This window comes from Equus quagga, chromosome 7 (assembly GCF_021613505.1).
Source record: "Equus quagga isolate Etosha38 chromosome 7, UCLA_HA_Equagga_1.0, whole genome shotgun sequence".
Classification (NCBI taxonomy): Eukaryota; Metazoa; Chordata; class Mammalia; order Perissodactyla; family Equidae; genus Equus; species Equus quagga.
Window position 1 is genome coordinate 135378085 of NC_060273.1, and position 15900 is coordinate 135393984.

General features: G+C 49.5%; 1 protein-coding gene across 2 annotated transcripts in view; it reads right to left on the reverse strand.

Moving 5' to 3' along the window:
- Positions 1-645: 645 nt before the first annotated feature.
- SNAP47 (synaptosome associated protein 47) overlaps positions 646-15900 on the reverse strand; it is a 53156-nt gene continuing 37901 nt past the window's right edge. Inside the window, exons 6-7 of one of the 2 annotated variants that reach the window (XM_046668079.1) lie at positions 3466-3623; positions 1479-1619 (exon numbers count right to left, since the gene is read on the reverse strand). In XM_046668079.1, the coding sequence (XP_046524035.1) occupies positions 1613-1619; positions 3466-3623 (165 nt within the window). In that variant the 3' untranslated portion in view covers positions 1479-1612. Of the gene's footprint in view, positions 1620-3465; positions 3624-15900 lie in introns of both variants that reach the window. The other variant, XM_046668080.1, reaches the window with a different exon arrangement.

Below are 15900 nucleotides of genomic sequence, written 5' to 3' on the forward strand. Positions count from 1 at the left end.
GAGACGAGGTGACCCTGGATTAGGGTGGGCCTGAGTCCAATGACAAGGGTCCTTATCAGAGAAAGGAGAGGGAGATTTACAACAAGAGACATGGGGAGAGGGCCACGCGATGACAGAGAGGCAGAGATTGTGGTGACAGGGCCACAAGCCCCGGAGTCCAGGGGCACCAGGAGCTGGGAGAGGCAGGAAAAACCCTCCCCTGGAGCCTCCAGAGGGAGTGCAGCCCTGTGACCCCTTCATCTTGGCCCTCTGGCTCCCAGCCCAGGGAGGGAGCATGTTCCCACTGTTGTAGCTCCATCTGTGTGCTGCGTGAGGGCAGCCCCAGAAAACTAGCCCTGCCCTGTGCACGCACTCTGAACACCAGAGGAGACTCAGCGCCCATGCAGAGGGCCTGCGGGCAGCATGGGGCCTGCGGGTGGGTCAGGAGGGCTGAGGGAAGGGGCTTCCAATGCCGCCACCAGGGCTGAGCCGGCCTCTGCGCACAGAGCGGTCTGGGGCAGCCTGCTGTGAGAGGGATGGTGTTGCCCACTTCTTCACCTTCCCCACGTTCTCCCCGGAAGGGCCCTCCAGGGACCCACCAAACACCCAAAGCCAAGCAACAGGCAGCATTCATGCGTATCTTCAAAAAATATCCTGAAACTAGCATTTCTCAGTAAAAGCAAAAACCAACACTTTAATAGGTGCAGTATGTACTGTTTGCACGTTTGGCTAAGGACCGGGCAGTGAAGGAGTGTCTCCAGTGTTTGTAGATGACCTTGAGGTGGATGAGACTCCTAGCTTCGGTCAGAAAATGACAACAAACCAGAAAGAAACTGGCCTGCTCACCAGAGAGACTGGTGCAAAGCGATGGCAGTGGTCTGTGCTGCGCAGCCCCGAGGCAGCGCCCAGGCTGGACCATGGCCCTGGAGAAGCGGCTGCGGGGACACAGGACACACCCGCGGTGCTCAGACAGGCGGAGCCGGGAGCAAGCAGGTTTCCTCCACAGAGATGCTGGTTGTCCTTTCATGCTCAGCAAGAACGGAGAAAGTCTAAAACCAGCTCGAGGTGAGGGTGGCAGGTGGGATACACCAGGCAAAGCAGGACAGGGGCATGGTGCAGCTGCCCTCTAAACAAAGAGCCGCCACCGTGGAGGCCTGACAGGGCACCTGCGTCTGAAGGCACCTGCTCCCGACTTTCCCAGGCAGGACTTTCCCAGGCGGCCTGAGAGGCCCTGGGAGAAGTGTGCGAGGATTTGCAGGCGGAGCTCCTGCAGGGGTGCCTGGGGGCAGCCACACCACCTGAGCTGCACTCCCTGGCAGCAGCCCTTCATCCAGAGGCCATGGTACACCTCCTGGGAGGCCTCAAGCACTTTTTCCAGCCCTTGGAATGACTCCCCGGGGTCTCCATCTCAAGGAAGCATGCAGGGGTTGAGAACAACGTACTCAGGGGAGTGATTATTGTCAAAGCAGTCGGCTCTGCGCTTTCCTGTCCTCCTAGGTCAGTTTTTTCATTCGTCGATTATGCTTGTCGATGGTTAAGGTTGTCCGGTCCACGGCCGTGGCGATGCCATCCAGGACCTCGTCCTGTCTCTCCAGCTCTGTCTCGGCATCCAAGGCAAGACCCTTCAGCTTTCTCAGGATCTGCCAAAAAAGCACAAATGACAGGAAGGGTTTCCTTTTCTTAAACTCTCAAAAACAGCGAATATTTCTTTCCATCATTTTTACAATACTTAAGAAATCTTGTGAGTCAACGGGGATGGTGAATGCTCTGTCCTCATGATGGGGCACAGAGCCAGAGCCAGAAGCTTTGGCCCTGGGTTTGGGCCTCGGTTCCGCCACTTCCTGGCGCTGTCTGGAGCCGGTAGAGCTGGTGGAAGATGACGCCTTCGACCTGCAGCTGTGCTGCAGGCCACGGGCAGGGAATAACCAAGAAGCCCAGGAGATGTGCCTCTGGGGTTCTGCTGTCGCAGCCTGAAGTTCGCTCTGTGTTACCAACAGCCTTGCTTGGATCACCCCACATTCGTGTGGGGTTCCCGCAGTTTGCTCTGTGTCACCAACAGCCTTGCTGGGATCTCCCCACATTTCTGTGGGAGTCCTGCAGGCAGCAGCTGGCCAGCTGGCACAGGCAGAACTGGGGATCTGAGTTCTCGCTCTCACCCAATTATTTTCATTACCTGTCTCCACCCAAGTACCTCACTGCAGACTGATGCTGGAAAAACAAGAGTTAAAAGGAGAAAGTGAAACCCTTTTCTTGTCTATATGTTTGAAATATTTCACATGCAAATACGAAAGGTAGGACAAAACACAGCAGTAAAATCCAAGGTGATGGGCAGTTCCACAATCCAGCCCACGGCCCACTGAGAGATGCTAGGAGACGGCCCTACCTGCCAGGCCCAGGGGCTCCAGGCGTGGACATGTGGAGGGCACAGGGTGCCACAAACCACAGCGACACCACAGAGGGGCACGGCTCCTGCAGGGTGGAAGACTGCTGCAGTAAGGCCAAACCAAGGAAGCCAGCCAGGCTGGATGGCAGGCCCCGACTTGTGACTCAGGTCATACTCCGTATCGTTTCAAAAACTCCTAAGAGCAGCTGTTTTATTACAATTCTATGGAGGCTAATTGCATGGTAAAATGTACTTTAACCACAAACTTACTGAGCCTGGGTTTAAAAATTTAATATCCTCAGGCTGACAACAAAAAGGAATGACTTTCAGAGCAATCTTAATGACTGGCTACTTGCAATAAGTGTTAGTGCCTCTTTCAGGGAAAGTTTCAGACCACTGGTCAGGTCGAGAAAAGGCCTGCAGAGTCTGCATCATCAAGAGGAGCTCTCAGCGCCCGTTATGCACTCCTGGCAATCAACCGCCTGCAGATCTGCACAAAGCCCTCTGTCGCATGGGGGGAAGGTCAGCGCAGAACAGCTGGGAGACTCCTCAGAGGACCTGAGTCTGATCTACTGGCAACACACCATGTGCTGCGCTGAGACCGTCCCCAGGACCCACCAGGGGACACAGGCAGGAGCTCTGGCTTTCACAGGTGGCCTGGGACGATCCTGAGCAGTGCCACTGCCTGGAAAGGAGGCCACACCTCAAGGAGAGTGAACTGCACCCTGTGTGGTGTCTCAGAAGGCACAACAGGACTCGTGCTGTCAAACGAAGCCAAAGGAGGGCCTGACCACCTGGCCCACCAGCCACCGCCTGTGACGGCTGCTTTGTCTGATTAACAAGAAACTGGATAAAGGCAGGGAGGGGGCCAGGAGGATCACGAGATCAACTGTTTCCCCAGGAATGGGGAGGCTTGAGTGAGATCACAAATGTGAACAAGCTGTGAAAACTATAAAGTGCTACGTAAGGTGCCACCGCCAAGTCTCAGAACGCTCAGACCGAAGGGGCCCAGCATTGCAGCCTGCTGTGTGGAGGGGACGCAGAGACGAGGAGAGCTGAGGTCACCTGCAGTCACTAGCAAGTCAGTGACCGGCAGGACTTACCCCACATCCCTCTGCAAACACGGCATCATCCCTGGGATCTTCGTCAAGAGACGGAAGAATAAATCCTGATCCAAGTCAGTCTCAGACACCACCTTTCTGCACCCTCTGGGAGCTGGTGGAAACTCCATCAGTTGAGTCACTTGAAAAACTGGACGGAGCTGTGGAAAGTACACTGTGGGGTCAGTCAGCTCTGGAGGGGACGGCTGGATGACCTAATACAGGAGGTCCCTTCCTTTTCTCACTTCTATGACCTCATGTGGCCGAGGCCCAGACAGCACCACAAAGTGTCCACTCGCCACACAGCCAGGCAGTCCTTCTGCGCCATCCTCTCTGGTCAGCTACCCTCCTAATTCACCTCCCTTCGTGGTGTGACAGTAAGGCCATCCACCAGGAACTCACACAGAATGCCCTGGGAGGCCCACCTTTGCCTCACGCCTACACCTGTGTGCACACGTGAGGAGGGCTCTCTGTGAGGAGCTACTGGGCCGCACAGGCCCTGCGGCAGCTCTCACTGCAGCGCCAGGCCTTGTCAGGCAGGCCTGCTGGCCAGGTCATGGCGCCTTCCATCTGCTTTCTGCCACCTCAGTGTGCACACTCTCACAGAAAAGTACAGCTGGGGATTAAGGTACAGACACATGGTTTCATTTTCTGTTTCCTCCTCGCCCAGTTAACACGCCCTGACTGTTCTCTGCTAATCTTCAAACTGACTCTGTTCCACAAATGAGGCCAAGAGGGGTGGGTGACTTGCCAAGTCCCTGAGCGCCTGGGGTCCAGCTCCCAGTGTGGCCTTGACATGACCATTGCATGGACGACAGATGTCACATGACCAGGACACTGAATGAAATCGCATACGTCTCTTGAAAAATGGGCCTCACCAGGGATCAAGGCCATTCACACACCCAAGGAGGCCCCAGGACCTGTACTGGCTTGTAGAGCCTGCGCATAGACAGCAGGCTGTCCAGGACAAGGAGAGCTACACTTGTAATTCTAGAATTTCCAATGCTCACATTTTTAAAAGTAAAAAATGATAAGTATAATTAATTTTAATAATATATTTAATTTAACCCAATCAAACCAAAATATTATTTCAACATGAGATCAATATAAACAGTTATTAATGAGGTGTTTTATGCTTTTTTTACATGAAGCCCTAGCAAGCTGGTGTGAATGTTGTACTTACAGCTTATTGCAACTTGGACCGGCCACTTTTCAAGTTGCTTAGCAGCCACATGTGGCCAGCAGCTACTGGGCCAAGTAGCACCAGACATCACAGCACTCCCACCAAGGGCCACAACCCGTGAGAAACCCTATGTGTCCACACTTCCACTGGCCACCTTCCTCAAGAGGATGACTTGACTGCCTCTTTCCCAGTCCACAATGAACAGTGGCAAAAACTAGAATACTTATGTTCCCGAGTCTGCTTAATAAGCACAGTAATAAGCACACATGACTTATTTTGTGAGCAAGAGCAGCTGGCACTCCCCCAAAAGTGGAGCGTTTTACTGAGTATATAGTCCAAACAAAAGGCTGGATCCTGCTGAATTTTTTGATTTGGAAAAAGTGTCACTGAGGTGATGGCCTTAAAAATATCACTCATTATATGCAGCCTGTTGAGACCCTTGCCCGGCCTATCAAAACTGCACTTGAAATTAATTAATACTGCAAAAATACAAGAGAGATCTTTATAGCTACTAAGTCTGCAAATAAAATTACTGAGTAATTTAAAGTTCAAACTACTAGCACCTCTGGATTGTTGGTCCAGTGTCTTTCTCCTTTAAGAAAGGGACTGAAGTAATTAAGTGGCATTGTGTGCATTCCATATAACATGGGATGGAAAGAATGGAGAATATGAAGTCTGGCCAAACCTTAAAAACAGTTGTTACTTCTGCGGCCCAGGATGACAAGCTGTCTAGTCATCAATGTATAATGCTGCCAGCCTGTGAAATATCAACTCGCCTCAGATGAGCCTTCGCTGGGCTCTGAGTCAAAGACCAGGCTCAAAATGGACTCTGCCTCAAGTCCCTGCTACACTAATAAATAAATCCAGTGGCCAGCCATCTTTCCAGCCACGTTTGTACCTACACAGAAATTACCTGATTAAAAGTGCATTGAGTTTTAGGAGAAACTAACTTTTATAAACTCCATAGAAACATACAGTGCACACAAGCACAGGCAAGACATAAAAATACATGTGCCAGCACCGTCCAGGAGCAGCATGTTGAAGGAAATCACTGGGCGCACTTCAGCTCAGAGGGTGGCAGGTGCTCAACACAGCCAATGCAGGAGGCTCCAGCCCCATGGGCAGTGTGCTGGGCCCACTTGCCAGTCAGTGACTGGGGCGGGACAGCGAGATGACTCAGGCAGGAAATGGGAGGCACATGTGCTCCCTAGGACAGAGCGAAGTTACTGTCCTCTCTGGAAGGGGAGGACCTCCTCCTTCAGCCACATGCTCTGGCAGCCTCCATCCCCCAAGGCCACTGACCCCAGGACAGTGGCACAGACACAGAGCAGATACAGACACACTGTAGCCTCCCAGCCATCTCCACTCTGGCTATAAAAACAGAAAACAGATTAGGGAAAAACAGCTCATCCAGTAGAGTAGGTCCACTCACCAAAACAGACTCACACCAGCCATCAGGGTATGAGAGTCGGGAGGTCAGAGGCCCCGAGCTCTGCTGGGGCCGTACCGCCAAGGGCCCTGAAACGTCTGGGTGTGGGCATTCACTGCGTAACTGCAGCGAGGGGGGGACACGGTACACAGCAGCACAGCTGCGACCTTTCCCAAACATCTGTTATATGCTAGTTGTTGTCTCAACTTCTAGTCTGAAAATGTTTCACTCTACCACATGATAAAACCCCAGGATTTAGAGCGTTATGGTATTGATATTAAGCACCTGAAGTGAGTTTAGTATGAGCTAGACTGTCTGCCCTGATCTTGTTATTAAGCTGACTCACTGAAAAACTGTGAATTTTCTTGCAGTGAGAAATTAGCAACCATTTAAGAACAGAGCTGGGATAAATCAAGCTGTCTGCAACTCAAAATAGTTCTACCAGTTGGGCCATTAATACGCCGTGGAGACGGTAAAGAGGAAAACTTGGCTTCCAGCACAGCCACAGTTCTGGAGGCTGTAACACTCTAGGCTACACTCTGTCACACTCAGCACTCACAGACCACCCCGGGTCCCACCCTGTCCCCTCAGTGGCATTCCTTGAGGCCCCGAGGGCCGTCTGGACGGGCGTCACAGGCGGTGCTCCCTCCTCACGACCCCGCTCTGTGCACAGGGTGGAGGAGTTGAGCACAACCTGCCTCACGCACCAGCCATGCCGCACAGCAGGACTCTGGGTGTCCAGGGATCTGCTGATCGGTCTCCAGCTATGATCGGCCCCAATGGCCAGGACATAAGCGTGGCCTCTTGAACTCAAGATCCGGATGGGGAAAGGACAGGTGAGCCCCTCCCAGGACTGAGGGGTCCTGGGGCTGACCTGCTGTCAGACCATGAACAGCTTCCCATGACAAGAACCAAGGTCTAAGAGAGCACTGACGCCTGTGAAGTGAAACACTCAGCCGAGTGCACCTTACATGTAGAGTTAAATGCCTCGGTGGGGACACACCAGAACATGAAACGAACGGCCAATGCGTTAGGTCTGTGGCTCTTCAAGAGTGGACAGGCTCAGCCAAGTGGCCTCCTGACACGCTTGCTTAGAGCTGCCATGTGCCAGGACTCTGCCCCGCACAGCGCAGGCGCCTCTTCACTCACTGCTCGCCGGCTTGAGTGTAGCACGCAGGGAAGTGCTGAAGGCCACACAGCTGTGTGGCAAAGGCACTCACTGGCCACCTGAAGCCCTCATGCCACTGATGGGATGGACAGACATACGCCACCCAGAGCCACGTGGCTGAACAGTTTCCCGTAGACTGTGCTCACGTGCTCAGTCCAGTCCCACACTTAAAACCACAAAAAACCTACTTCAAGCCTGGACCAAATATTGCCTAATACTTGCTGACTATTTTTAAAAGTTAATAGAAAGATGTTGGTAACGGATAAGACATCCAGACAGAATATCAATGAAGAAACAGAGGAACTGAACAACACTATAAACCAACTGGACCTAGCAGATGTCTACAGAAGACTCCACCCAAATCAGCAGAACACATATTCTTCTCACATGCACATGGGACACTCTCCAGGACAGAGGTAGACCACAAAACTAGCCTCTCACTTAAAAAGACTGAAGTGCCTTCTCTGGTCACAGTGGAATGAAACCAGAAATGTGGAAAACTGGAAAATTCACAAATAGGTAGAAATTAAACAACACACCCTTAAACAACTCATGGGTCAAAGAGGTAGGCCCGCTTGGCTGGGCCTGTCCACTCTGAAGAGCCACAGACTCAATGCATTTGCCGTTCGTTTCATGTTCTGGGGCGTCCCCACTGAGGCATTTAGCTCTACACGTAAGATGCACCTTCGGTTGGCTGAGTGTTTCACTTCACAGGATTTGTCACTCTCTTTAAAACTTGGTTCTTGTCATGGGAAGCTGTTCACCATCTGACAGCAGTAAATTCTTTGAGACAAATTACAACAAAACATACTAAAATACTAGCAAACTGAATCCAAGTGGGCTCTATCCCAGAATACAAGGGTTGTTCAATGTAAGAAAATCAATCTATGTAATACAGCACAATATTAGAACAAAGAGAAAAAAGCCACATAATCATCTCAACTGATGCAGAAAAAGGTATTGACAAAACCCTAACATCCTTTCATGATAAAAACACTCAGAAAACTAGGAATAGAAGGGAACTTCTTCAATATGGTAAAAGGCACATTTATGAAAAACCCACAGCTAACAGCATACTCAACGGGGAAAGACTGAAAGCTTTCCCCCTAACATCAGGAACAAGACGAGGATGACCACTTTCACACTGCTATACAGGACTGTACGCACTGGCATACAGTCATAGAGCCAGAGCAACCAGGAAAGGAAATGAAATAAAAGGCACCCATACTGGAAAGGAAGAAGTAAGACAGTTTCTGTTAGAGATGACATGATCCTACATGTAGAAAATCCCAAAGAATCCATAAGAAAGCTAGCAGAACTAATTAACAAGTTCAGCAAAGTTGCAAGATACAAGCTCAGCACACAAAAATGAGTTGTGTTTCTATACAGCAGCAATGAAGAATCAGGAAAACAAATTAAGAAAATAACCCCATTTATAACAGCATCCAAAAGAATAAAATATCTAGGAATAAATTTAACCAAAGAGGTGAAAGACTAAAAACTATAAATCATGCTGAAAGAAATTAAAGAAGACCTAAATAAATAAAAGACATCCTGTGTTCCTGGATGGAAGACAATATTGGCAAGATGGCAATACTCCTCAAAGTGATGAACAGATTCAGTACAATTCCTATCAAATTTCCAATAGCCTTTTTTCCCCAGAAATGGAAAAGCTGATCCTCAAATTCATATGGAATTGCAAGGGGCCCTGAATAGCCAAAACAATCTTGAAAAGACAAATGAAGTTGGAAGACTCACCCTCCCCAATCTCAAGCCTCACCTCAGAGCTACAGCAATAAAAACAGTGTGGCCCTGGCATAAGGTCAGACACAGAGCAACGGAACAGAATGGAGAGCCCAGAAATCAACCCAGACACCTACAGCCAATGGACTGACAAGGGCACCAAGACCATTCAAGGGGGAAAGAAGAGTCTGTTCAACAAGTGGTGCTGAGACAAGTGGACTTCCATATGCCAAAGAATAAAGTTGGACCCCTACCTCACTTTGTATACAAAACTTAACTCAAAATGAATCGACGACTCTTAGAACAAAACATAGGGATAAAATTTCATTGGATTTGGCAATGGATTCTTAGATATGATGCCAAAATCACAAACAACAAAAGAAAAATAGATAAATTGGACTTCATCAGAATTGAAAACTTATGTGTATCTGTTGTATCATAAAGAATTTGACTGGCCTCTGTCCCTGGCTCCTGGGAGAGACTCTCAATCTTTGGAATTTCCCAGGTAATAGGTGTGTCTTTGTTATTCATGAGCCTCTGGGACCACACCTGAGTTTATGCTAATAGGGTGACTCATGTGGATCCCTAGATAGTTTCAGGGTCAAAGCTGGCCATGCCGGAAAGACCAACCGTGTGATTAGTGGGTAGGGGCTTTGCCTTCTGGGGAGGGGAGGGTGTTGGCGACTGAGTTCAGTAATGTGACCAATGATCCCATCAATCATGCCCACACAATGAAACCTCAATAAAAACTCTGGACACCCGAGGCTCAGTGGAGCTACCTAGGTGGTGAACCTATTGACATGCAGGGGGGGGTGATGTGTCAGTTCCACTGTGAGAGGGCACAGAGGTGCTGCATTTGGGACCCTCCCAGACCATGCCCTGTATGTCTCTTCATTTCGCTGTTCTCAACTTAGATCCTTTATAATTGTGCTTTCTAGAGTTCTCTGAGCCACTTTAATGAATTACCAAACCTGAAGGGTCATGGGAAACCCCTACATTTGCAGCCAGTTTGTCAGAAGTGCATGTGGCCTGGGTAGCCCACTGTGGTTTCAGGAAGGGTCAGCCCTGTTGGGGACTAGGCCTTTAACTCATGGGATCTGCGCTAACAATGGGCAGCTAGTGCCAGAACTGAATTGCAGTATACCAGTTGGGGCTGGTGTTAGAATTGCATCAAAAGACATTGTGAAGAAAGTCAAAAGACAACCTATAGAATGGGACAAGCATTTGCAAATCACAGATCTGATAAGCATTTAATATCTAGAATATATATGGAACTCCTACAACTTAGCAAATAAAAAGACAAATAACTCAATTAACAAATGGGAAAAGAACTTGAATAGACGTTTCTCCAAAGACAAACAAATGGCCAATAAGCACATGAAAAGATGCTCACCATCATTAGCCATCAGGGAAATGCAAATCAAAACCACGAGATATCACTTCACATCCACCAGGATGGCTAGAATAACTTAAAATTTTCAAAAAGGAAAGTAAGTGTTGGTGAGAATGTGGAATATTGGAATCTTCATACATTGCTGGTGGGAATATAAAATGGTGCAGCTGCTATGGAAAATAGTTTGGCAGTTCATCAAAAAGCTAACCATAAAATTATCCTATGACCAAGCAATTCCACTCTTAGGTACATGCCCAAAAGAACTGAAAGCAAGGACTCAGATACTTGTATGTGAATAAGCGTGGCAGCATTATCCACAAGAGCCAATGGTGGAAACAACCAGTGCTCATCAGTAATGAACAGATAGAGAAGACGTGCGCCATCCATACAAAAGGATATTATTCACCCATAAAAAGGGAAGCAGCACCGATTCATGCTACAAGGTGGATCAGCCTTGAAAACATCATGCTACATGAAAAAAGCCAGACATCAAAAGGACAAATATACGACTCCACTTACGGGAGATTCCTAGAACAGGCAAAGTCATAGAGACAGAGGAAAGACTAGAGGTTGCCGGGGGCTGGGGGGAGGCGGAATGTGCAGTTATTGCCTCATGGCCCAGAGTTTCTGTTCGGATAATGAAAGAGCTTTGGAATAGAGAGTGGTGATGGTTGCACAATATTGTGAATGTAATTAATGCACTAACTTGTACCCTTAAAACGGTTAAAAGGCAAAATTTATATTACATATATTTTACCACAGTAAAAAACAAGGTTACAATGTATATAGCCTTTTCTAGCCAGGCTTTCAATAGCAAAATAACCAAACACTTGATTCTAAAACTCGAGGTTCATTTAAACGCTGACCGAGAAGGCAGGACGATGCTCCCAGGGGCACAACAGTCACCCTCTCAATCAACTCCCCTGAGCATCTGTTTCCTGCTCCTCACGGTCCACACTCTGCACAGCCAAGGAGCTGCTCCAGAGGTGCTCACTGCGATGCTGGTAGGTTCCAGAATTCCTCAGCACAAGATCTTGGAGTTCCTTATCTGGCAGCTCCCTCCCTTTCCATGGTTCCTGGGGGAAAGTGGAAGGGACAGAACGTGCCCCAAGACTCATCTGTATGGGCATCTGGACCAGAAGGGCAGATGCCCTCCAAGCAGCCCAGAAAACGCCACGGGATCTGCGCGAGGGAGGTGCAGAATGCCGGCACAGCCCTCTCTGCCATCTGCAGAGGACGTGTAGCCACACACCTCAATAGGCCCTCCCACTCTGAACAACCACTGCACAGACAACACGGCCTGCGCTGGTGGAGACCACAGCCACTGTAATGCGAGCTCTGAAGGCTGCTGTGGAGGACAGCCGGCTGTCCGGGCGACTGCAGAGGGCAGCAGTGGAGAGCATGAAACCACCACGGGCACACCCGGTGGGGGCAGGCTGGGGGCGCCGCACATCTGTCTCCTGTCTGTCAAAGCAGTGCTCGTGGTTACCAGTGACCTAGTTAACCAAGAGAGCAGACAGGAAAACCATGAATGAATATTTAAAGTGTGGCGTGACATTTTCTGTCAGTCAGCTTTCCTTCCACTGTGGCAGTTTCTGCAGGAGACGGTGGGCACTGGATCCCCTAAGGGTCAGTGTCTGTGCTTTTCAGAGGTGGAAACTGAGGCTGGGGGGGTTGGTGGGCAGCTCTCCAGGACAGTGGAGCTGACAGGGCAGGGCTGGGACCAGCGCCAGGATCCCTGGTTCCTAGTCCAGGGCTCTTCCTGGGACTTATGTGCCCTTACTGAAATGTCAACTGTGTGTGGACATCAGAAGTTACCAGCACCTTTTCCTGGTTACCAGGCCTTCTTATGGTTTAACAGTTAGAAATGACATAGGATACGATGTCTGGAACATTTATTAATAATTCACAATTAAAGTAACAGATATTGAAATAAGCAGCCTAGCTCACTGCTAATATCTGGACTGGTATCAAAGCCAAAAATAAAAACAGCATTATAAAAACCTCCCCCACCTCTAAAAACTCCAACCTTTTTATATTGTGCCCCATAATTAACGAACGAAACGAACAGTCTGTGAAAGGTTCAGAAGGCGGCACAGGATGAGGGAACCTGAGTAAAGTCTGCAATCACCCCATCACTTCTTGCCCAAAATGCTCAGTGATTCCAAACTGCTCACGGGACACGAGCCAGACTCCCTGACCTGCAAGAAGGTCCTGAGGGTTACTGGACATGTCCAGGTCTCCACCCCATGCCCCTCCACAGAGTCCACTCCAGCATCCAGCTCCACCCCGCACCGTGCCCCTCTGCAGAGCCCACTCCAGCACGCCCTCCCGCATCGGGGGGTGGCCGCCTGGGTTGGAAGGCAAGGGCCCTTGCCTTTCTACCCTCCACAACCACCAGCTTAGCTGTCCCCTCTTCCTAAGAAGCATCATTCCTGGAGCTCGTCCAGCCACGGCCACAGCTGATGGGGACCGTCGTGGAGGCCACCTTGCTCCTTACTCCCTTGACTTTGTACTGATGGTTCTCCATAGAAACCCAAATCTGTTGGCTCTCCAAACAGACAGTTAACACACTGAAAACAGGATAAATAATTCACTGATTCAGACATTTATCTTGGGCTGAAGGACATTTGTTAAATATAATTCTCTTATGTAGATTAGGAATGCAAGAAATGACTGACTGATTTTTTTCCTGACTAGGAGAGGAGACAGATGAATTAGGGCAAGTCTAAATACCAAAGAACAGAGAATGGGGATAAAAGACCAGGATGGTAGAGTTACTGAAAATGAAATGTGTTCTTTAATTTCTAAAGAAGAAAGAAAAGAAAAAGAAAAAAGGACATTAACTTCTTAAGATAGTTTCACAGCAAGTAGAGAACTTCAGCATCCTTTTTGCCTTAAGTCGTTTCGGGGAAGTTCCAGTGAGTTGCCAGTGCAGGTCCATGTGGACTTGGCTCTGCTGAGTGAGCAGACTGGGCAGAGACAGAGACGAGGCACTGGCCCCTCCATCTGCTGGCCCCGGCAGGGCTGTGTCCCATTAGACTCCTCTCTTCATACCAGCTACCATCTGTCTAAGTTTTCCAGTGAACGGACTTTCTGACTGAACTGAATGAATGGCCTCAGTCTTTTTTTTTAATTTCTGTGCTCACTGTTTATGAAGATGCCACACACAGGAGGCACACCAATGTCCTAATGTAATCAGAGGGAGTTCAACACTATGACCTAGAAACTTCCTATGAATCCACGCTCTGCGTATCCCTGTTTACGGGAAATGACAGGAGCGTCCAGCACAAGTCTGCTGCTGCTGCTGTTCCCACTGCTGGGGCTCCTGCAGAACTCACGCTGCCCGATCCCCACAGGCAGGCCGGAGGCAGCCCCTCGCCCACGTCTGATAAACCACAAGACCAGACCCAAGCCACCTTCTCATCTGGTTCCTTTTTGGTGAAAGAGGGAGGCAGGATGAAGAAACACCAAACACACGATGAGACAGAGAAGTGGAGATTAAAAAGTTATGAAGAAATTTCACATAAAACTGAAATGCCCTCAGGAAAAAGCCAAATACGACTTCTGCTTTCTCATCCCCAAATGCAGCATCAAATACGTGGTAGCCACAGACTTAGGAACAAAAGAGTGGTGGTTCTGAGGCAGGCTAGGTTAGCACATCAGACACTGGAAATGATTTGAGGGACCCTGCCAAACCCATCCCAGGGAATCCAGTTCCCTGGCCAGCCTCCCCCACCACGTGCCCTCCCACAGCGGACCCTGGACTTCTACAGTCACGCAGTAGACAGGGCCCAACCGCAGCCCCATGGCCCACACCTGCGGCCCAGCACAGAGGGAGCCTGCACACTGCATGGGGCATGGGTGTCCCCAAGGGAGATCACAGCAAATCTTCCCTCTCAGCACCCCAACTGCAGTTTGAGTCACCAGACCCATTTCCAAGTAACGACTTTAATAGCATCTGCAACAGAAACCACAGCTGAATAGAGGGGGATTTTCTTGCATTTTTGTTTTCCCCAGAAATTTAACTCATTTCTACTCATGTGTGAGCTTCAACTACACAGCTAAGAATTCTTGTCTAAATATGAAACATGTGTTTTACCTCAAAAAGACAATCTTTCATGAAACCAGGTCCTCCCTGCAAGGAAGGAGGATGAGGCAGCCGACTGGTTTGAAACACTGCCTGCCCCTCCTGCGGGTTCCCAGACCCGCCACCCTGGGATCACCACTTCCCCTGCCCTAAGCCAGCGTCCTGACTCATGGCATCCACTTTCCCAGCATGGACACCGCAGGGCTCACTGAGACTTGCTCAGGACAGCCAGGACCAACCACACAGACACACGCTGTCACGGGAAGGACGGCGACCTCAACAGTCAAGGAGTCTCACTCTCCTCGCAGCTGTGGGTGTGCTCATGTGCCCGCTCCCCTCCCACCACTGCTTTTAGGGGAAGGGCACATCGTACATGGTAGTAGGCACTGGTTGCTTAAAATTGAAAGGGTCCTCTCAGCTACACAGCCGCCACCAGAACTAACAAACACAACTCCTACATTAGCCATCAGAAAGCTGTGCTGCCGCTTTAGCAGCAATGCAACTGTGAGACACAGAAGAGCACACTCCAGCTACAGACACCGGCTAGGAGGGTGGGCGGGGGTCCCAGACCCACCAGTCTGAGGGCTCAGCGCTCTCAACCACTCTCAGGAGAACTGGTAAATTTGCCTTTATAGGATGAGAGTTTCTCAAGCCCCAAAGCAGGTAAGATTTGCAGTGTCCTGGAGTCGACAAGCATGTCACAAGAATCGATTAGTAACTTGCGAAATTTGCTAGTTGCAGCTAGAAAGCAGCATCTCTGTGTGTCATTACTAAGAATGACTAGGTTAGACCAGGAGAAATAAGTGATAAATCACGCATATTTAAAACAGCCCATAGCAAAGATGAACACTTTTTTCCCAAAAGAGAAAGGACTGAGTTTAAAGGAATGTATGCCTGTGCAGACACATAAAATCAGAATTCTTTAAAAACAGGTTTAAGAGACACAGAGTCTTCCTGCATGCCCTGGTGGAGGTGTGTGGTGCATGGATGAAATGGTGTCTCCAAACCAAGTTGAATCTGATAGAGCCTCTGGAGCTACGAGCTGACCTACAGGAGAACCAGGACAGAGAATACGCTGCTCAATATCAGGGAATGGAGTCATGAGACACAAATGCAAAATCTTGACAAGGAAACAATTAATTTCTTCAACAAAAAAAAAATGCAAAGAAAAAGAAAAGATGAAAGGAAGCTGTCCTTTAAAAGGTTATTCACCAACTGCCCTGCACGGCCTCCCTAGGACCTGATTCACCAAGTGCCCTGCACAGCCTCCTGAGGTCCCAATTCACCAAGTGCCCTGCACGTCCTCCTGAGGTCCCGATTCACCAAGTGCCCTGCACGTCCTCCTGAGGTCCCGATTCACCAAATGCCCTGCACAGCCTCCCTAGGACCTGATTCACCAAGTGCCCCGCACGTCCTTGTGAGGTCCTGATTC